We start from the raw sequence: 23,459 nt of genomic DNA on the forward strand, positions 1-23,459 counted from the left end.
AAGCCTCAACAAAGTGAGAAGAGTCTGCAATTGCAAACAAGTTGGCAAGCAAAAAAAGTGCCTCATAGGTTAGAAGAAAAGCAGAGGTCAAGAATCATTATCCCTCTAATCCATGTGTCTGGAAAGTATGACTATGTAGCACCAGAGATAATTATGAAATTTACTTAAGCGTAATATAATAAAAATATAAATACAGTGCTGCCTGTCAATGGAAGCAGAAAACGAATAATCGTCCAATGGAGGACTTCCCCCAGAGTGACAGATTATAACAGAAGCAGTGCCAGGAATAGATTTCCTGATTTAAACAGTAAACCATGTTGCCTTTTATAGAGTATATGAATGAAATTGGCAAGAGTAGCTAATTAATTATAGCTGATTAGTCTACCAAATCTCTTGGTAGAATAAGCAAAACATGAACTTTTTAAAAACTATTTGGAGTCAATGTACTTCGAATGTAGTATGCTTCATCCATGAGGCATATACATTCTAAAGGCCTGGAATTTTCTCTCAAGTTTTACACTTTAGTTTTAGATCATGGTATTTGGAGAGCTAAAATCATATAGGACAACTCATAATATGTTGCAAGAAGAAAGAACATTTTAAATACACCCAGAATACAGAAAAACATATAATGCATAGTTTCTCTTTTGTGCTTAGTTTGTGGAAATGTTAAATCTGAGACGATAAATATTAAACTATACTAAAAACCGTGGTAGTCCAGAAATGTACCAACCTTCAGGATCAAGCAGTTTCTCTATGCCTAATTGACATTTGGCAATGTTGAATGCGTGTTCCAGTCGCTGTGTGGCTGACTGCTGGCAAAGCACACTATTCCAATCAAACAGGTCTGGCCTGAAATACACACAAAGACCAAATATAAATCAACTTACAATATTTCACGAGATTCACTTCATTTCTAATTTTTAATTGACAACCCATACCCATCATCCTCAAGAGTTGAGCGTTACTCTTCATGACCCCTCAATAACGTTTTTCATTTAACAAGTCACAATTTTACTTGAAAATCCTGAAGAAAATAAAGGAGAATTCATTCTCCCTTGCCAAGTAACAAAAATATATTGATGTCATCCAGTCTCACAAATTTGAACGCCAACCATTTGCTGGTGACTTCCAATTTCATAAGCCTAGCCCAGACCTCTTCCCTGAACTCCAGACTTTAGATTTATCTGCTTATTCAGTATCTCCACTTAGAGTCATCACAAGACTCAGGTGTCCAAAAGCGAGCTTCCAGTATTCATCCCCATCACACTCCCCCAACCCACCTACTCTCTTATAGCTCTCCTTTCCTCAATAATCAAGGACAAGTTCAAACTTGCAGTGGCTCAGACAGAAATCGTGGAGTCTAATTTGATGACTCTCACTCTCATACAACACTTAGCTGGAAACATATCCAGAATTTCACCACTTCTCACTACCCTTGCAGCCATCACCTCCATCCAAACCACCATTTTATCTTGTGTGGATTATTTATTGCATTAACCTTCTAACTGCTCCTCTACTCCCAGCCTTGCCCTTGTTAATCTATTCTCAGCAAAACTGCCAGAGTGATCTGTTAAAATGTTTCATCACAAACTTCTCAAATCCCTGCTATCAGGGAGTAAAATTCATTGATTTAACTGTGACCTACAAGGCCCTACATGGTCTAGCTCCCTGTTAACCCTCTGATTTGATTCCTTGCCTCTCCCCTCATATTCCTCAAACAAGCTAGGTAGCTTCTGTATTTGCATGTGCTGCTCTCTCTGTCTGGAATTCTCTTCCCCCAGACATGGACATGGCTCACTCTTCCACTTCGTGTCTTTCCTCAAAGGCCGCATTATTGGTGAGTCTTTTCTTGCCCTCTCCCCATCTAAAATTGCACACTCCCAAATCAACCTTAAACATACTCATTTCCTATCCCTTTCCTTCTCATCACCACTTACTACTTAATATTTTATATATTTAATTAATCTTGTCTGTTTACCTGTTTCCCCCACTAGAATACAGAATATACACTTTTTTTCACCATTTTTGTTCTAGAAACCCGGCCTGACATAGAAGGGCCGTAAATATTTGTTGACTAAATATTTGACTCCGTAAATTTTGTTGACACACAACCAGAGAATGGATGAGAACATACTCTATGAACATCATTTTACTTGATAATAGAGAAAACATGAAGGAGCATAAGAGGGAGTTCTTATCCTATAAGGACTTAAAACCTAATAAGGAAAAAATGTACACATAATAAGTTAAAATAAATTTTAAATGTGAAAAACACAGATAATAAGATATAAGGTTTTCTAAAATCTGAAGAGGTCAAGAAATACTTTTTTGAGGCTTAAGAGAGTCTTAAATGGTGGTTTGGGTTTAAATTTAAGAAGTTTTTGAGAAGATAATTCTGAGTTGTGTGGATACTAAGAAAATCAAAGTTCTTATGGAAAAAAAAAAGCAGAATGTGCTCAGTCAGTCAGACCTCACAGGCCTGGCTCTGTTGAGAGATTTTCAATATCAAGAAGGGGCAGGAGATAGCATTCCTAGGAAGGGGAACTGGATGAGTTTGTAAAAGGCCAATTTACCCCAACAACACTGGAAACCAATGGTTCTTTGCCTTTTCTGGATCACAGATACCTCTGAGAATCTGATGAGCACTAGAAAACTTTTATCCATACATGAAAACTGTCCATATCTTTACACATAACTTACATAGAATTTTAGGGCAATTGGGTCTGTCAATGGACTCCTGCTTAAGAACTCATGCTTGGCAAGCAAGGAAATTATAAGGATTGGCTTAACTGTTGTTTTCAAAAACCATAACTAAAAATAAAGGTACAACTTGCTCATTTGAATCTCACTTCCTTTTTATTTGATGCTACCCTGATTAATTTACCAGAATTTTGTCTACTTCTTAGGAAGTCTATTGTGCCCTCTATATTCCAAGTTACCCAAAAGAGCTAACAATATTTAGAACCTATGGATAATTTGGGAGCTGACTAGTAGTGGAAAGACAATAAATACAAATTAATTCTAGACTATTTGGGGAAGTTTTAACTTCACTATACAACCTCTGTCCCACCTTCTTTTCTGTATCTCCCAGCAATGGAAGCCAGAAAGAACATAGGTGGGAGAGTGCGGGAGAGTAGCTTTCTCATCTGCAATACAATCAACAAGGTTAAATGAGAAGGATGAAGAAGAATACAGTTGCTTCCTCATTTTAACCCTTTTCCCTTCATCCCCTTCTCCTCTTGGCCACGAACTAATCACCTGGGTGAGGAGCTATCTAAGTCACGTTATCTACTGGAGCTTCAGTGTTTTCATTTAAAAAAAGAAGGAAATGCACTGAATGGCCTTTGAGATCTCCTCTAGCATTAAAATTAATGTTTTAAATCATTAAAATTCATCATTAACATTTTAAATAACTATGATTTCCAATGCATAAAGAATTGTAAGACTAACCAACAGAAGAAAGCTACATACCTTCCCATGCTGACCCAAACCTGAACCCATAAATAGGAACACGCAATGTTCACCAGTCTTTTGAGGAAACAGACAAATTGAATAAGACAACATAGCCTAGCAGAGTCCTCTATAAATTCAAATCCTGGCTCTACCACATATTAGCCAAATGGTCTTAGGTAAATAATGCACCCGCCCTGTGCCTCAGTTTCCCAATATGTGCAATGGGACTAATTATAGTATCTATGTCATGAGAAACAAGTGGGATATTTTAATTAGAAAAGTGCCTACAAAATAACATTAACTTAATAAACATTAACTTCTATTACTTTGTTCTAAGGTTAATTATATTTATGAAATAACAATGCATTTCAATTTATAGACTCATGCCAAAAACACCTATAATCTACATATATAAATGTTACAGACACTGTTGATGCAAGAATAATACTATAAGACAGGAGGGTGGTGGGTGGGTTGCACGAAGGGGAGTGAGAGACACAGGCTGCCAGTCATGGCAGGAATAAGTCATGGGAATAAAAGGCACAGCAAAGGGAATGTAGTCAATGACACTGTAATAGCACTGCATGGAAACAGATGGTAGCTACACTTGTGGGCACAGCATAATGTATAAAGCTGTTTAACCACTATGTTGTACACCTGAAACTAATATAACATCGCATGTCAACTATACTCAAAAGAAAATTTTTCTAAGAATACTATAATAACAAAATGGAAGGTGAAGAGGAGAGAAGGAAGTACAAGTGTGATAATTTTGTCATCTTTTATATCAGGTAGTCAACAGATCTTGTCTACACCTGATGAAACAAGGTATACCAAGACCACTTAAAGTAAAGCAGACAACAATTTTAAGAATGAAATGATCAGGGGTGCCTGGGTAGCTCAGTCAGTTAAGCATCTGCCTTCGACTCAGGTCATCTCAGGGTCCTGGGAATCAAGCCCCGCATCGGGCTCTCTGCTCAGCAGGGAGTCTGCTTCTCCCTCTGTTGTGTTCTCTCTCAAATAAATAAATTCTTTAAAAAACTATTAAAAAGAATGAAATGATTATAGTAATCAAATTAGGAAATAGATGGGGATAAGAGATAATATTTGTGGGCTTCATATCAAGGAGTAAATCGATCTACTGTCAGACACCAATTATTCAGGAAATTAAAATGCATAATGATGAAAACCATGAGAAAGAATAAAAGAAATTGCTGACAGTAACCACTTGTAGGAAGTAGACAGTGATGGGGTGGGGTTGGGGTCATGAAGACACATTCTGTTTTGTTTTTTCCTTTGCACCCGCCATGTCTCACTTTCTTTTAACCACATGCTATGTTATCTCTATGGTAATAAATTAAAATGAAGAATTAGGAAGATAATTTAATTTTAACGTTATACTTATTGCCACTTATCACATACTTTGAGCTATTTCCAGCCACTTATCATAAAGTTTTCCTACAAAAGTAGAATTTGGCTTCCTTTTAACTGCACTGTAGTCGACTTTGTGTTCCAATATAATACTTCTAATTTCCTACATATTAAGATAAAATTTAGCCTTAAATAGATATAAAGCCAGCAATATCCTAATCTTTGGCAAGGCTCTTTGTCAATCCCTATGCTTTATATTAAGTGCATGCCTCTGTTCTATATAGCTTAGTCACTCAATTATTGAAATCAGAACACCTTATGACATTCCTAAGTGTACCAGTGACAATCACCTTGGAACAAAAAGTTCAAAGCATTTTTTTCCTTTAGATAAACAATATGAACATCTGTCAAAGACAAAAAGAAGAGGGAGATGATTCATGAAAGAGCATTATCAACTGTGAGAAACCTCTTGAAAAGTAACTATGTTATGTATGAAAAGGTAGTTACTGATGATTCATTCAATATGACAGGAGAGAAGATATAAACGATATTCTGAGAGAGAGAGTGGGTCAGGGACAGACGCAGCAGGGCAATCTGGAAATGTTTACTGTACTACAAATATATTCAGAAATCATGAAATATAATATTAACAAATGTAGTGTGTGAACATGCTGGCAAGAATGAAGCCTACCACTTGAAAAGAAAATGCTAAAGAGCCAACAAGGACCGCATAACCTGATCCTCAATATTTCTGTTCATCTGCAAACGTGTACATGAACAGCAAGATCAATATGTTCAGGCCCTTACTGTGAAGCATGTGGCTGCATAAATCAGCACTGACTTATAATGCAGAATGAATGCCTCTATTCCTTCTCATCTGGCTGTTTTGAAGCTGTGCAGTATTTTTCTTCGTGTCATACTTAAGAAAAACAACGTGTTCACACTGCTTAACATGCCACATGAGTGTGAGCTTGCCTCCTTTTGAAAATCAGGTTGCTGAGTCATTCACCTAAAACTCAGTCTGGATGGGGTTAATTAAATCCAGCTGGAGCAAGACACCTGACAAAGCTGCTTATTGAGAGAGCATTTGTTCTTGGATTGAGCTTTAGCATGAAGAAAATTTATATTCTGGACTTTTCTAGAAACAAGACCGGCATAGGGAAATGGGAGACTTGTTAAAAAAAGAAAGATCAAAGTGAGAAAAGATAAGCTGCATTGAAAATCAGGGCAGAAGCAGTCCAGTGGCATTTCAAACACAGTTAATAAGGCAATGTATTTGACCCTGGGGATTGGGCTGGATAAAAGAGATGGGTAACAGGAAAACCAAAGCAGATATTCCTTAGAGTGAATGTATTATACATAGAATATACATTTATATATTACATATAATAAAAACGAATGCATTATATGTATGTATTTCCCATGTTGTTTTGCTTTTTCTTGAACTGTTAATAATTCATTTACTAAGCTTCTTTATACAAGAAAAAGCAAACAACTATTTTGTTATCTTAGAAAATATGATAGTGTATGGAATACAGTTAAGAACATTTGGTTCACTGTATCACAATGAGTTCTTTTTATGAAGATCCACAAAACTCTCTTTCAGCGCTTTACAGCAATTGCTCTACTGTTCAGCGCAATTGTTTCTTTTGATATTCTAAGCACTGAGTCATAGAATTAATTGTGGTCTGCTCTTTGCCTTGGTTGCTAAGATGCTCAGAGCCTTTTTTAATCCCGAAATATAAAAAAATTACACAGGGCCTTATGTATTTGCTATCTAAGTGTGTATGTGACAAGAGAAAGGTTTCTTTTGCTACAGCCACTCACATGAGATTTGGAACCGTTTTAGCTCTATTGTTTAGGCCCCTACTAACACATTATTTGTTTAGAAAGACCAACTCCATTCTTAGCCAAGTTAGAATATAACCTTGATTTTCTGTCAGAGTCCCAATTTCAAACATGCGGGTCCCCTCCCCCTCCCACCATAACCACATTCATGCTCCAGGATTTTAATATTTCAATGATGAAATGATACATCACATAAAAAAGAGGATATTCTTATTCGGTGCATTCCAATAGATAGTCAGATCAATATGGTTAAATACATAACGTGTTACATAGTAGGAAATGAGCTGGAACCACACTCGAGAAAAAGATAATCAGTCTCTAAATCAATACTTATAAAAATTAGTCAATATCTCAGTAGTCTCCTTACCTATGACTGTGGATGAGAGCGTTCAAAGCCAGACCATCAGACCAGCTGGTGGTGAAGTTAATGACATTAACCTGTGGATAATTACGAGTTGATTGTCGGACCCAGCTCAGGAGAATCTTTTCACTGTTGGTTTGTTGCAATCCAGCCATGATATTTTTCATCACATTTTTGACCTACATGTGGAAAGAAATTTTCATAAGAAAATGCATCCCCTGAACAAGAACCACACAAACTTAAATTTAAATGTCCTAATCTTCAGTAATAGAAATTTTAGAGTCAATTAGTAATGAGAAATAATAGATTCTACCAGGACGGAGTCCATTCCAATTAGTTAGGAATCTATTCTGATTGGTCGGTGTCACAATACACCATTTATTGTACACGTTTAATATCACTCCTGGATTCTGCCACATTAAACTATTAATTTTGTGCTTTTAAAATTGCTCATCTTCTAACTTTCAATATACTACAGAAGAGTGCACAACAATATCAGACTTGTTATTAACCAAGGACTCAATTTTAGTGTTTTTAGGACAGAAAGAATGGCATAGTGGATAAGAGAATGAGCTTACTTTATTTAAACCTAGGTTCAAATTTTGCCTTTGCTATTAACAAAAATCGTGTTAATTGGGCCATTTAATCTTTCTTAGGCCTCTGTTTCTTATACATACAAGGTTGTTTTAATAATCAAAGGACAACTATAGTAAAATCCCTAGGTTTATACTATAACTTAAAATAATGCAAATTATGTTTACTGACCGAAATGAAAAAAAACAGAAGAATGAGTTTGCCTATTTAAAATAAAGAATCAACAAAAGAAAAAGTATTTATCCCTAAAAGCTGTGAATGTATTGCCTTGAGTTTTTATGTTCGCATGTTGTTGTTTTGTGGTTGGTCTGGTTTAATTTGTTACAGCTTTTTTCAGGAAAAAGCTTCACATGCAAGAGAAGAACAAAGGCATCAAATGCCCAAAACATGGGTCCAGAACTCTGGCTCGTTTATGAAGCCTCTTCGAACACAGGAAATGCCATTTAAGAAGCTGCTTTTTGTATGAAAAAAAAAAAATAGGTTACAAAATCCCATTTAAAGTACATACACAGCATAGGTCCTTAGATGAACACAGAAGGCACATCTTACCTCTCCAGAGGTGGTGAGAGACCTGCTCTGGTGTCTAGAAGCACAATACTGGTGGCCCCCAGGAGGAAAAGGGTGTTTGGCTGGGCCTGCCCAGCGACCCGGGAGGCTGTCACTGTTACTTCATGGTGTTCTTGATATTTTGGACCTAACAGACTAATCTATGAGCTTTTCTTTGAAACAGTCTCAGACTGAGAAGAGTCACCTCACCTGAAGAAGACCTGGTCTTCAAAAATGTGAGGTGTCGGTTATGGTCATGGAGACCCACTCTCTCCTAGATGACAGGGCAAAGGTCAGTTTTCTCCCTGCCTCAAGAACGAAGAGGGACCTGGTACTCTCTGAACAAAAGAATCTTGGAAGGATCATTCTCGACAAAGTGCCTGGTACGAGCAGGGGCACCAAATGCAGACAAAACCGCTGGGGCCTGGAGGGTTGTCTTACTGGTCCTCGCACCCCCACCTACCTTCCTCCTGCAGCACAAAATGCTTCCTGTGACAGGGTAACAGGCTCTACCTGCTTTGCCCCTCGTGCTTGTTTTCGGCAGAGAGGTTAAGGGCTTACAGCTGTGCAGCACATGTAGGGAGAAGGGTAGGAACATTCAAGATGCCCTCACACGCAGAGTGCTTAGGCGGTGCGAGGCCAACTGGTGTCGTTTTGTGTAGTCACCGTGGGGCTGTGCAGCCGGGCCACTCTGTCCGCAACTTCCACCGCTGCTCTTCGAGACGTCCCAGCCCCCGTCCCAGCACACACTGTCCCCTGGCCACACTCCAGCCACAGGGGGCAGGACTGCTGGCCTGTGTGGCTCAGCTTGCCTGGGCACTGGCAGGACTTCAGTCAGAGTCCGGAGTCCGCACTTTCCTTCTTCAGCCTTTCTGGCCGTCGCCTGCAGCGTCTCCTCGTCTGAGGACTCTAGCCCCGTCGTTAAAGATCACGTAGAAGCCCCTTGCAAGCAGGATGGCGGCAAAGAAGCCGGGAGCCCGGCTGCCCTGAAAGCCCCGTCCGAGGATTTGGGGACAGCTGCAAGGGAGATGGCCAGGTAGACGAGGACCGCCGTGACACTGCGTAGGAAGTCCATCGTGGACCAGCAGGGCATCAGCCAACAGGAGTGAGAGAGGGCCTGCAGAGTGCCTGCCGCGGGGCCACGGGCCAGAGGGGAACTGCTGAAGACGCCACACAGAAGACCAGGAATGGCCGAGCCCCAGCAGGAGGCGGTCTTTGAGCGAGCGGAGGACGGCGCGCAGGCGGGGGGCGGAGCCGGGCCGGCCACGAGGCTCGGGTCTGGTTTCCGGTTGGGTTAGGGTCTGGGTCTGGGTCTGCGGGCCATAAAGCTCCGCCTCTCTCCCTCTCTTCCCGGAAGTCAGAAGAGAAGTGGAAACTCAGACCACGGGGAAGGAGAAAAAGGCCAGACCCTTGCTTTTATTTTTGTTAGTTTCTGAACGTTTGATTCTTTTCTAGACTTTGTGCAAATGCTGTATTTCATTCTTCTAACTAATCTGATGCAGAAATCCGTTCTAAACATTTCTCTAGGTTTCAAGAATGCAGTGACACCACATTATAGAACAAACTGTTTACATATTCTAGTAAAAGCGTAATTACTAGGCTACTTTTTAAATATGTCAGGCCCCTGACTTCCTGAAGGAAGTATATAAGTCAATGTGACGAGTTTTTACCACCAAGGGCATTCTTTCTGCAGTGTAAGGTCCATATACTACCAACATTTGATCAGATGATGAATATTTATCGTGTATTCTAAATATGACATTTTATTTTGCTTCTTCATCCATGTAGAAGTTAACAAAGGCCTCAGGGGAAAATACATATTTTAATATCTCCAATGTTAGTCATTCTTTTAGGAAAGAGTCAATGCAAATTTTAGGATAGGCTGTTCAATCTAACTTTAAAATACTTGAAAAGGATTTGAGATGATGCCTTGTAAATGTAATGATTTGAAGATGTAAAATCTGCATATATTTATCACCATCCCTTGATAACTAAATCTATTATTTAGAGGCAGATTATCCAGTTTTTTAATTCCTTCCCGACCTGCTTATTTAGTCACTCAGTGAATAAATAGTTTGAATAGTTATGTAAGATATATCATTTTTCTCATCATATTCTAAAGTTATAAGGTGCACAGTCTCCATGCACAATGATTGCAAGACATGGACTTTTGTGTCCTGTGCTGAACCGGGGCTGGACTCAGCACCTACTGGCTCAGTGCTGGTGATTTGCACTGATCGGGCAACCCTCCCATGATGAATGGGGTTCATTTGTAAAATGCTTGGCCAGACTGCCCTCTATGCACATAATGTTAAAGGGCAACACAGTATTCAACCCAAAACTCCTTTAGCATCATTATGTCATTAATTCAGCTTATCAGCCTCAGCCTCACTGGTATTGCTTCTTCTATTTGGGTATAAATGTTGCTAAGAAAAATAATAATAATAATAAAGGGCAATGTAAGATAATCAGTTCTTTTTCCTACCTAAAAGACAATTACTGAGAAATCTTTATTAAGGACCAACCTTCGGTCAGACACTGAGCTGGTCCTAAGGTGAGTCTTAAAGCAGAAAAATTTCCCACTCTTTGGGCTTACAGTGCATAAGGGAGATAATCAGTTTAAACAATTGTGTGTGTGTGTGTGTGTGTGTGTGTGTGTGTGTGTGTGCATACAGCTATACATCTGTTTTTAAAAGGAAAAAGTTGAAATGTCTTTGAGCAGTGATTTCAAAAAATGACTGGGAGTTAACTGGGCAAAGAAGGTATGATGGACATGGAGATGGGGCACCAAGATTGCCCTCCAAGGAAGGGCTTGTTGCGGCAGCTGTCACAGCCCGCAGTTTTAAATCCTCTCAGGGACTGCCTGAGTTGTAGTCATGTCACCTAAGGTCAAGCCCTTCCTAGGGCAGCCCACACCTAGAGACTGATGAAGGGAAATGGTATAAAGACTCAGCCATGTCAGCCCCACTGAGAACAACACAGAAGGGCTATTCTAGCTCCCAGTTTCCCCTGTGGGGTTGCAAACAGCCCTTGCTGGGAGGGGGGAGGGTACATCACAGCTCCAGTGCTTTTCACTCCACTTACCGTCTCCCTTCCTCAAGTGCTCATCCCAAAGGTGTGCCTTAATGAATGTCCTGCCACTAAATTCAGCGTCTACTTCCCACAATCCATCCTGTGCTGACAAGGAGCCGTGGTGGAGGGGTAGGAATAGAGAGGGGTAGGGATAGTTTTCTACAAGGGAAGGAAGGTGGGTGTGAAGAAAACTAGAGACAAGAACTATCTTGCATACAAGGCATTAGGTAGCCAGGAGTTTACAGCAAGGGCTTTCAGCAGCGCCAAAACCATCTTTCTCCTGTATGATGGGCAAATAATAAATAAACAAACATTGCCGTGTAAAATAGCCCTGGATTTGAGTGTTTCCTTTGACCTGGCCAGCAAAGGTGGGGACCTGACCTCAGATAGCACACCGCTGTTAGCAGGATATGTTTGTATCTCCAGCTGGTTGTCAGAACCAAGCTGACCACCCTAAAAAGGAAGGTTTGCACTTAAAAAAGAAGGAAGAAAAAGATGCCAAACACACGTTGTCTACTTCACAATTTTGTTCCAAGCTGCTTATTCCTCAATAGAGGCATTATTTTTCAGGCTAACAATTTTATTTACATGGAAACTGGGAAAACAGTGACAGGAAAGATAGGGTACGCATTCCTGAGCTTTTACAAGTTCAAAGAGAAGTCCTCCGTGGCACTATTAATAACATAGTATGTGGCACTGGAACAAAAGATTCACATCTTTCCATCTTTTAATGCCATTCTCAATCTGATAGATCCGGAAAGTACATTAGGTTGGCCAGAGTGTCCTTTAATCTCTGCTGAAATTCAAGGGCTTCTTTGACCACTTAAGAGGAAGGCAAATATGTACTCTCAGTGAAAATACCTCTTGGGATTCATTGGGTTATGATGAGGAGTATTGAGCAGGAGGAACTTTTGTAAGTGTGTTTAGTAGTTTTAAGAGAACCTAGCAGGGTGATAGAAGAGAGATAAGGAGGCAGAGGCTGAGAAGAGTCTACATCCTTGCAATCACAAGGATATGGTGATTCAAGGACATACATGTGAAAGAACAGACTATAAGAAAGGTCTCAGACAAGGAAACACTGCAAAAGCATTCCTTCTGGTGTTCCGGAATGTGAGAGCCCCTCCACATGCTAATTATAAAAAATGAGCAAGCTCACAGACGAATGAAAAAAACATCAGGGTAGTTTTGAAACTCTATATTGCAGTGAGTGGAAATGGAAAGGGTTTTGAGAAAATAAAAAAAAAAGTGTGAGATCATATGAGAGACAGTTTGAATGAAAAATACAATTAAAATAGCCTTTTGGGACTCTAGGCATGCCTAACTTCTGCTGGCTTTGTCATGAACAACATCTATGCAACTTTAATGTCTTCTGCAAGATGGGGTCCCTCCATGAAACATTTGTTACCAGGCCATAAGATAAATACAATGGCTAGTCCATTAGAAACTATTGTAACAATTTTACAAGGTCCTACATACATCTGCTGAGTTTAATGATAAAATGGCTTAGGTTTTCTGTGTCTTTTTAGTTCATTTTTGTAATGCTTCAGTGTTACTGTAATTGTAATGTAATACAATGGAAAAGAGGGAAAAACTGTCCTTTCGTCAAGACAGTTTGAGAAGTACTGAGCAACAGAAGTAAACCAGTTTTATGGGAGGCCCTATGCTGCCTTGCTGGTTCTATTTGACAGCATCACTATATGGAAAAGGCCCAGAATTGGGACTCCCGGGTTCATTCAAGGTTCTCGTGGTCTATTTTCTGTCGTCATCCACTATGCTGTCCTCTATCTCTTCCCATATTGCTGTGAAATAGGATTGAGCCTATTCAGAGTGTTTAGAATAAAAGGATATGGGGGTCAATTGGGTCAGTATGGGGGCCAATTCAACTGCTGAGTTGACTAGGTATACCTCTGGTCTACACACTGACTCTGAGCAGGAGCAAAGTACAATTCAAGTTAAGTCAACACTACTAAATGAAGTAGTGATACTTGCTACAATAAGGATGAACCTCAAAGATTATGTTCATTAAAAGAAACTAGATAAAGAACACTTATTTTATATCATTTCATGGATATGAAATGTCCAAAAAGGTAGACATAGGAACAGAAAATAGATAAATGATTGCCCAGGGCTGGGGTTGGAGTGGGGAGTGACCATAAACAGGCATAAGATTGTTTTTAGGTTGGTGGAAGTGTGCTAAAATTAGATTGTTTTCATGGTTGTACAACCCTGTAAAAATCCAAAAATCTTTGATGGATTGGGGGAAAAAATGTGCCTTACTCAAAATAATTGGAGAAGCCCTGGGCAAGAGAACTAAACCAGTTGGTACACCTTGAATTTTATACTTAGAATGGGTAAATTTATAATATATAAATTACATATCAAAAAAAATTGTTTTATGAAAAACTAATCACTGCTAGTAAAAAAGCAGACATCCCAATTTTCCTCCATATTTTTAAAATATGAGTAGAAAACTCCAAGCAATCAAAATTATTCATATGATACACCTGTAGTGACAATGGTATGGTACACTGAGTGCCTTACAGATAATCTCTCGTTTAAGCCTGACAAGAAATATATGTGTTAATTATTATTTTTTCTCTTTTGACAATGAGGGAATTATGGCCCAGAAACGGATGGCATTATACCCAATGTCACTACAAAATGGTAAATGGGCGAGTTGAAATTTAAGTTCATGTTGGTCTGACTGGAAAAATGTATGCTCTTTTCACTAAATCAAATGACCTTTGATCTGTTTTGCAGAGGTCCAGTAAGTATAGACATTCAGAAAACCCTATCCTGAATGTTCAGAAAAAAATGCAATTCCCAAATCAGATTATGAAGTTAGTTTGTGTGTAACATAACATATATACAGATAATCATATCCTACCAATCTTTTATTGGCATTAATTTATATGGAGAATACAAAAGATTCATTCATTTGGTAGTGATTAACAGTTTTTACAAAACTATGTAGATTTGCGTATAGGCGAGTTATAGAAGACACATATTTGTGAAAAATATTTTTATTAACCTATTGATGAGATTTGTCTTTTTTGGCTCATCTCCACACATGGAAATAAAATTTAGAAAAATATTCCTGCAAATGTTCTAGAACCTGTTTTATAATCTACTGATCCTTCACATTTCAAATGACATCAGTTGTGCCAATTTAAAAGGCAGTTTTATGGAGATGGGCTTTGTATTGCCAGAGGTATACATGTTTGCTTTGCAGGTCAAGGGTAAGAATGAAAGGATCAGCAAGATTTTACACAAAAAGGAAACGTTCATCAGGATTCTTACCTGCCAGTGGAGGATTATATTCCAAATCAAACCAAGAGTCAGTTTGTGGTTTCCATCTACTATGTCAGTGCTTCCAATATTCACTAAATCAACCTGTAAAAGATAAAGAGAAAACATTTGAAGGAAAGAGACAAAATGTCTATTTGGAAAGAAAACAAAATGCGAAGGTAATTGCATTTAGCTATTTTCAGAGCCTAAGCAGAATTGCAGCTTTTAAAAAATAATCTAAAAATGAAACAAAATGCATTTGTAAATGCACTCTTTCACAAACAAGTGCCCCCGAACACATTTGCAAAGAGATAGGAAATAAATGTACTTTTAGTACATAAATAGATTACTGCAGATTAAAGAGGCCAATCAGAATATCTTCAAATAAAACGTTTAACAATGATAACTCATAAAGGATGCCCAAAATTAATATGTGCTTCCTAATACAAAATTGAAACTCAATAAAAAGAAATTTCATCAGTCCTTTAATCTTGCTCAAAGAAGTGCTATTATAATTAGGAGTAACTGCATTTGACTAAAATGCCCTTGCTTTAGAAACAGGTATTAGAACTCTAGTAAATAATGGAGCTATGGTGAGCTCTCCTCTCTCTATCTAGGACTCGGTTTGGGAATCAAAATCTGGCAGGGTTTTGTTTTGTTTTGTTTTGTTTTGTTTTGTTTTGTTTTAAGGCAAATCCTATCTCCTGTCCTTTATGTTTCTAATATTTTTAGGTGGAGTCAGGTTAAACATAAGCATCAGGCAAGTAGGTGCATGAAAAGATGTTCAACATTATTAGCCATTAGGAAAATGCAAATTATAACCACAATGAGCTAGCACTGCGCACTTATCACAATGGCTAAAATTTTAAAATAGTGACAACGTCAAATGCCAACGAGGATATGGACAAACAGGATCATTCATGCATGACTGGGGGAAATGTAAATCGTACAGGCACTCTGGAAAACATTTTGGCACTTTCTTGCAAAACTCAGCATGGGCTTAGCGTACAATCCAGCAGTTGGGCTCTTGGGCATTTACCCCAAAGCAATGGAAACTTATATTTATACAAAACCCTATGTGTACGTGTTCGTATCAACTTTATTTGTAACAGTCAAACACAGTCATCTGGGAGAACAGCCCACGTACCCTTCAAGGGTGAACGGTTAAACAAGCTGTGCTACATCCATACCATGGAATCCCCCTCTACAATGAAAATGAACAAACTATTGATACACGAAGCAACTTGGGTGAATCTGATGGGAATTATGCTAAATTGAAAAAACGAAGCCAATCTCAAAGGGTTGCATATAGTATGGATTAAATATAACAGTTTTGAATAAACAAAGTTCTAGAAATGGAGAACAGGGTAGCAACTGCCAGAAGTCAGAGATCAGGATGAGTGAGTGGGGTAGGTGGATGTGATTATAAAGGGTAGCATGAGGGCCCCCTGGGTGGCTCAGTTGGTTACGTGTCTGCCTTCTGCTCAGGTCATGATCGTGGAGTCCCAGCACTGAGACCCACATCGGGCTCCCTGCTCAGTGGGGAATCTGCCTCTTCCTCTACCCCACACCCAGCTCAAGCTCTCTCTCTCTCCCTGTCGCTCTCTTGCTCTCTCACTCTCTCTCAAATAAATAAAAACTTTAAAAATGAAAATTAAAAAAAAATAAAAGGACAGCTTGAGGGATCCTTGTGGTGAGGATCTGTTCTGCATCTTGTCTGTGATGGGGGATACACGCATGTACATGTGTGGTAATGTACATAAATAAAAACACCTGTGCGTGCATACATGAGTGCAAGTGAAACTCAGGAAATATGAATACTATTGGTGGCTTATATCAATGTTGATGCGTGTAGTGATATCATCCTATAGTTTTACAGTATATTACCACTGGGGTAAAGCTTGGTTAAAGGTACACAGGATCTCTCAGTATTATTGCTTACAACTACATGAGAATTTACAATTATCTCAAAATAAAAAGGTTAACTAAAAAATGGTCATCTAGGGATACTTTAACAGGAGAAAACGTCACAATAAAGCAAATAGGCACCTTCAGATTAAGGTCTAGAGTGGGTGTGAAACTGTCAGAGCAGGAGTGAGGGTTAAGCAACTCAGATTTGTTTCCCTATTTACTCTCTTTGGCTCACTGATCCCTTTGGTTGAATTTCTTTTGGTTGCCTCAGGAATCCTGCCATTTTGTCTTGCCCTAAGGCCAGTAATCTGAGAGAACTGCCCACTCTCCATCCTCCCACGGATAGCTTCTTTAAAAAGCCAAGAGTCATTTTGATTACACCTTTCATCTTCTCAGGCTCCAAACCCTTACTGTTCAATGTGTCACTCCAATCTGTCTTCCCCGTTTGTTTCTTCCTTCGGTGAAATGGGTTCACCATTCTCTCACTCAATGGTAAATTATATTCCTTACCATTCATCTTAATTTTCTAAATATTACAACTTGAAAATATGAAGCTATCTGGGAAATTCAGGTGAAAACAATAAAAAAGGCTACCCTTTGGTATAATTGTCAAATCACTCCAAATTACTCCTCCTATAAACTTACTTACGATAATCAAATACTCAAATTTATTTTTGCATCCCAACTATATAAATATTATTGGTGTGTTGGATAAAAACAAATGAAAAATACAGAAAATAATGTAGAATCATTTGAACAAGGATAGATCAAGATACAAGCCCATAGTTGAATTCCACGTATATTTTATAGTAATGGATATTACTGAGCTATGCAATAGATTAGATGTGAGGATTGGAACCATAAAGACTTTACAGAGAAGTCAGCCTGAAGTAGTATGCAAATAGACATTTCACTAAGGCTCGGTTGAGGAGTGGATAAATGGAAGTCCTGAAAACTGGTTAACGTGAAAGACTTTTACTTCCTTGGTTAGAGGAAAGTCAAGGTGATACTGCCATTATAAGATATTACATGTCTACTTATTTCTGCACCGCAGATGCTTTTGTTGTACACTGGAAATTCAGGAATATCCCATGCAAATTCTCCCTAATTCAATATGCTGTAGTTAATTTTAATATTTCAAATTACCGAGCATTCACATGAATTTGTCCTACATAGGCAGATAATAATTTGCTATAATATTTTCGTTTTAATTGCACAAAGTAGAATACAATAAGTTTCTAGAATTAATTAGGGAAACAAAAAATAGAGATCCCCGGGGAGATAAATAACTCAAGAACAAGAAAGCACCGTGATCTACATTTCACTTGGATATTCCTTATGTGGCAGTAAAGGAAGGAGCTTCTCCATATAGAAAAGCTACTATAAAGTTGTCAATTGATTCACTGATGCATACATTCAACAAATACATTTTGGCTATATGTCAGGCACTGATGTACTTAGAGCACAAAAGAGAAAAAATGTTCGTGCTTTCTGGAACTTAACTGTAGTAAGAATGATAATCAGACCATATGTTGTTGAAAATTCAGTTATTTTTAATGGAGAGGATGTGATTTTTTGGGAGACAGACAAATCACTGCTGGTACTTATGTTTGGACTTTCCATAGGGATCATTCTGGGGAGACTTAAAGCAAGCAACAGGCTTGCCTCTATCCACTTTCATAAGCCTTCTCACAGTATCCCTCCTAAAATCCAATCTCTATTATGTCCAGGTACTGTGCTCAGCTTTAAATAAAGAAAAAGGCCCCTAATGTCAAAATAGTTCATAACCTAATAGCAGGCCACATAATAAAACCTAATTAAAATTAAGTAGTATCTAGAAATTCCACTTCTAGATGTATCCCCAAAAGAACTGCAAGCAGGGACTTGAACAGATATCTGTAAACCAATGTTCATAGCAGGGTTACTCACAATAGCCAAAAGGTGAAAACAACCCTAATGTCCATTGACAGATGAATGGACAAGCAAAAATGTGATATATACATACAATGAAATATTATTCTGCCTTAAAAAGGAAGGAAATTCTGACAAATGCTACAACGTAGATGAACTTTGAAAACATTATGCTAAGCTAAGACTAGCCAGACAGAAAATGAGAAATATTATATGATTCTGCTTATATCTGATGCCTAGAAAAGTCAAATGTATAGAGAAATAAAGTAGAATAGAACTTACCAGGGGCTGGAGAAAAGGGGAATGGGAAGTTATTGTTTAATGGGTAAGAGTTTCAGTTTGGGATGATGAAAAAGTTTTGGAGATGAATAGTGTAGATAGGTGCATACCAGTGGAAATGTACTAATGCCACTGAAGTGTATAGTTAAAAAGTTAATTTACATGGTAAATATGTGGGGATGGGGTAAAGGATATTGCCTGATTGAGAATTAGAAGTATTGTGCTCAGGGACAATGTGGCATGGGGTGAAGTTGTTCACCAATCTGGGACAGGATTATGAAGAATCTTTAAAACCTAATTCATACAAGGAACTGACTGGTAGAGAGGAGTTAATGAAGTAGACAATAGCAGCAGAAAATCTGTAGAGATCTTGGCTGTTATAGGCCCTAAACCAAATAGCATAGATCAATTATAAATGTGTCATAAACTAATGCAAGGAAGCTTACATTTTTGAAAAAGCTGTTGATCCCTTTTTCACAATTCTGAACTCTAACGAATGTGCATTTTTCAATAACATACTGCATCTTTCATTACAACTTTATAAGTAATGGGGTGATAACCACATAGCCATTTCTTTTGTCAAACTTCAATAAACAGCGGAGAATTAAATCTTACTTCTGTGGAGATGGTCTGTGGACAGTTACAATAATGCAATCCAATTTATGTAACTTTGTTGATTTAAAATTATATTTTGTTAGTTTACTTTTTTCTTGCCAGTATTACTCACTATATCATCAGATCCAATGGGGCACGGATCACCTCTATTTCATTGGTGGTCTTTGCCCTAGAGCATAATGGTAAATACCATGGTTTATAAGTAGTGTTTCACTCATATATTCTCTATTTCATATGCCTCAGGGGCTGGCTCTTATCACATTGCAAATTAGTACCAGTCATCAAACCTTTCTAAAGGTCCAAACTTGATCAAGTCATGTTGCCATAAGGGGGTATTTTGTCCTCTTGTACTTGGGTTATAAGAAAAACAAGCATAACCATTTTTTTGAGTGGCAAACTATATGTCAATCTTTGTGCTGTTGTCTATTTATATGTGTATATATAATCTACTTTTATTCTTTTTAGAAATATTTTATTGCTTTATATAGTCACATGAATATATTTTACACAAATGCATGAGTGAGATCTCACACATGCATCTCTCCCACTTTTCTTGAGCTCAATTTTCTTTTCAGTTTTGCTTGCCTCCCTTTCTTCCCCTGACTTCTTTCCTAATCTGACCTAAAAGATTTTCATATTTTCTCCCTATTCATATAATCACTGTATGTGTGAGTGTGCATGTGTGGTGTCATAAAGGCACAAATATGCAGGGTTTTATATTCTTCCCAAAATGGCATATTATTCAGATTCTATTGAATATTGCTTTTACCAAAAAATAATCCCTTTTATTCATTCATTTTAATGGCTGCATAATATTTCACAGTTTGAATGTATCCTAGAGTATTTAGCTAGTCACATTAGTGGACATTAACTTTGTTTCTACACTCGTAATATTTGTTTTGTTTTGATTTGCCACTTTATATAATATTGCAATGGACATCTTGTACATACATCCTCAGATAACTGATGCTTTTATTGTTACAATAGCTATTCCCAGGAATGTATTTTCTAGATCAAACGTATACATATATTTTTTTTTAGTTTTGGTAGGTTTTTCTTTTTTTCTTTTTATTTTTGAGAGAGAGAGAGAGAGTGAGTGAGCATGAGCAAGGGGACAAGAGGGGCGCAGGGAGAAGCAGACTCCCTGCTGAGCAGGGAGCCTGATGCAGTACTTGATCCCAGGACCCTGGGATCATGACCTGAGCCAAAGGCAGACACTTAACCCACTGAGCCACCCAGGCATCTTGGTAGGTTTTTCTTTATAAAAAAGGTTTTAGCGTTTAATATTTTAACCAGTAACGTATATGAGTAGGCTCTTCCCTTCCCAGCAATAGATGTTTCTGCTTTTTCATTTTGCCTGTCTGATGAGTAAAAAGATTTTGCATTAATTTATTTCCATGATTCCTACTTCATTTGGAATCCGTTTTTGTATGACTGATCATTACAATTTCATCTGTAAATTGTCTGTTAATATGGTTTGTTCATTTTTCTATAGGTAGTTTTCCTTCTTAATTTTAAGAGCTCTTTGCAACTAATAGCTAACATTTATTGAGTACTTGCCACATGTAAGACATGGTTTAATCAATTTTATGTAGTTCGACAATCTAATTTTTATATTCATATTCATAAGTGAGATTGTCTTATACATTTATTGTTTAATTTTATGTTTATTAACTGTTGGTACTATGGTTATTCCGACATCACAAAAGGAATTGCAGGGTTTTATCATCTTACATGCTTTGGAATACCTTAAAATATAGGAATTACTTATTCTTTAAGGATTAGGTTAAATTCACATGTGAGATTCCTGGTATATATTTCCATAGTAGATCTCTACTACTTATCAGTGTTTTCTGAGGTAATCAGTCTAGTTTAATTTTCTGCTATTCTTACATCAATTTTAGTAATTTGCATTGTTCTAGGAGATCATCCATGTCCCAGATTTTTCAAAATTAATTTCACAGAATTGCTTGTAGTATTCTCTCAGTTCCTTCTGAATCTGTGGCTACACATCCTTTCTCATTACTAATCTTGTCTATTTTTCATTCTCTTCTTATTTTCTTTTGTTAGGATTAGAAGAGGTTTATCTCTTTTGTTGATCTATTCAAGGAGCTAGCTTTTGAACTCAATTCTACCTCTATTTTTCAGTCTTCTATTTTGAATTTGCTTTTCATCATTGTTTCCCTTTTTATAATCTCTTAAGATATATAGTTATTTTATCTCTATCTTAGAAAAACCTTAAGCCTATAAGGTTCTCCCTGAATACAGCTTTCACTTTGCCCACATTATCAGAACAGTAAAAGTATGAGATAGTTACTATTTTATATACATTTTACCTAGAGGGAAACAGAATGTCAAAGGTACATGAAGCTTTCACAGGATCAGATTTAAAACCAGGTCTGGATATGAGAGATAATTCCTTAATTAAATCTAGAGAATTCTTCATGAACAGTTTTAATAGGCTCTATCTAAACTAATAAATATTGCACACCACCATGTAGACAAGGAATATTATTTGTTTTGGTTATTTTTGTCTCTCTTCAAATTACCAAAGACTATAAGAAATAACATAATAATCACTAAGGCTTTAGAAGAGGGAGGGGTATTTATTCATGCCTCAAAGGGACTGTTCATGGTCTTTTTGTTACTATTGAATGCTTCATATTGACAGTCTAACCCATTTTGACTCTAAATTCTCATATGCTTGGTGTTTTTATAATGCTGTATTTCCTACTACATAGCTATGAATGATGTTGTTCTTATTTAAGAAAATCATTACTAGCTACTCTTAAATAATCATGTGCACAATGGCTTCTTTTAAATATCTTTCTAATATGTGTTCTGGAGTTATATCTTTCAAGGATTCTCAGTCCAATTTCTAAATAACTATGGAAAGGAAAAACAAAAACTGAAGTATGTTAAAATCTGTGTTACATGGGGACGCCTGGGTGGCTCAGTCAGTTAAGTGTCTGCCTTCGGCTCAGGTTATGATCCCAGGGTCCTGGGATTGAGTACCGCACAGGACTCCTTGCTCAGCCGGGAGCTGCTTCCCCCTCTGCCTGCTGCTTGCCTGCTTGTGCTCTCTCTCTCTCTCTCTCTTTCTGACAAATAAATAAATAAACCCTTTAAAAAATAAAATAAATTAAAAAATAAAATCTATGTTAATGAATAATTATGTATCTAGTAAGCAAAACAAAAAACATTTATATGACATGTATGTTAATATATGGAATCAGTGCATGTATGTGTGTGTGTCTGTGTATCAGTAATGTGACCAGCACTAGATAGCAGGAAATTCAATATTGAGGTCACAAAGGACACCCAAAGTTATGTTTTCCTGTTTTGCAGGTGAAAGCATCTGATACTAAATGAATAAGTGTGAAAATTGATATTGTGTGCAAAAATTAAATAGCATGCATTGAATTTTTGCAGACACAAGTTCGCCTACACATGAAGATTGGCTTTATGAGTTCTTGCAAACAGGCCTAAGACTTTACTTATAAAGTAACATTAGATTCTGGCTCAGAGTTTTGCAGTATTCTCTGTGCAAGATGCTTTATTCAAACTTAATTTTAGAGGATAGAAAATTCTCACCATTTGTCTTGCCATAATGGAACCTTCTTATGGCAGTAATAGAATATTTAAATGTGAACTCTTGGGAAAATATCCCTTGAATCAGGATGCACAAACTACAAAAAAAGCACCGAGGAAGCCTAATGAATTAGCTTTTGAAATACAGTAGTCTACTGTTATCATGTGAGGACACAAACTAGAGGGAATTCCTTTTTTGTGCCCACACTAGTACTTAGACAAAAGCACCAGATTTTGTACAAAAATATCTATTTAGTAATTCTAAGGTTAATATATAAGTATTTCAGAAATTAAAACCACAATGAGATACCACCTCACACTAGTCAGAATGGCTAAAAAGTCAGGAAACAACAAATGTTGGCGAGGATGCAGAGAAAGGGGATCCCTCTTACACTGTTGGTGGGAATGCAAGCTGATGCAGTCACACTGGAAAACAGTATGGGGTTTCCTCAAAAAGTTAAAAATAGAACTACCCTATGACCCAGCAATTGCACTACTAGGTATTTACACAAAGGATACAAACATTGTGATTTGAAGGGGCAGCTGCACCCCAATGTTCATAGCAACAATGTCCACAATAGCCAAACTGTGGAAAGAGCCCAGATGTCCATTGACA

General features: G+C 37.6%; 1 protein-coding gene across 15 annotated transcripts in view; it reads right to left on the minus strand.

Moving 5' to 3' along the window:
• The window catches only part of DMD (dystrophin), a 2,358,181-nt gene that overhangs the window by 1,587,967 nt on the left and 746,755 nt on the right, over positions 1-23,459 (minus strand). For all 15 annotated transcript variants that reach the window (XM_057310259.1, XM_057309646.1, XM_048213297.2 and 12 more), the window contains exons 5-7: positions 14,549-14,641; positions 7,043-7,215; positions 734-852 (exon numbers count right to left, since the gene is read on the minus strand). In XM_057310259.1, coding sequence (XP_057166242.1) covers positions 734-852; positions 7,043-7,215; positions 14,549-14,641 — 385 coding nt within the window. The remainder of the gene's footprint in view (positions 1-733; positions 853-7,042; positions 7,216-14,548; positions 14,642-23,459) is intronic.

The sequence above is a fragment of the Ursus arctos genome, chromosome X, assembly GCF_023065955.2.
Source record: "Ursus arctos isolate Adak ecotype North America chromosome X, UrsArc2.0, whole genome shotgun sequence".
Lineage (NCBI taxonomy): Eukaryota > Metazoa > Chordata > Mammalia > Carnivora > Ursidae > Ursus > Ursus arctos.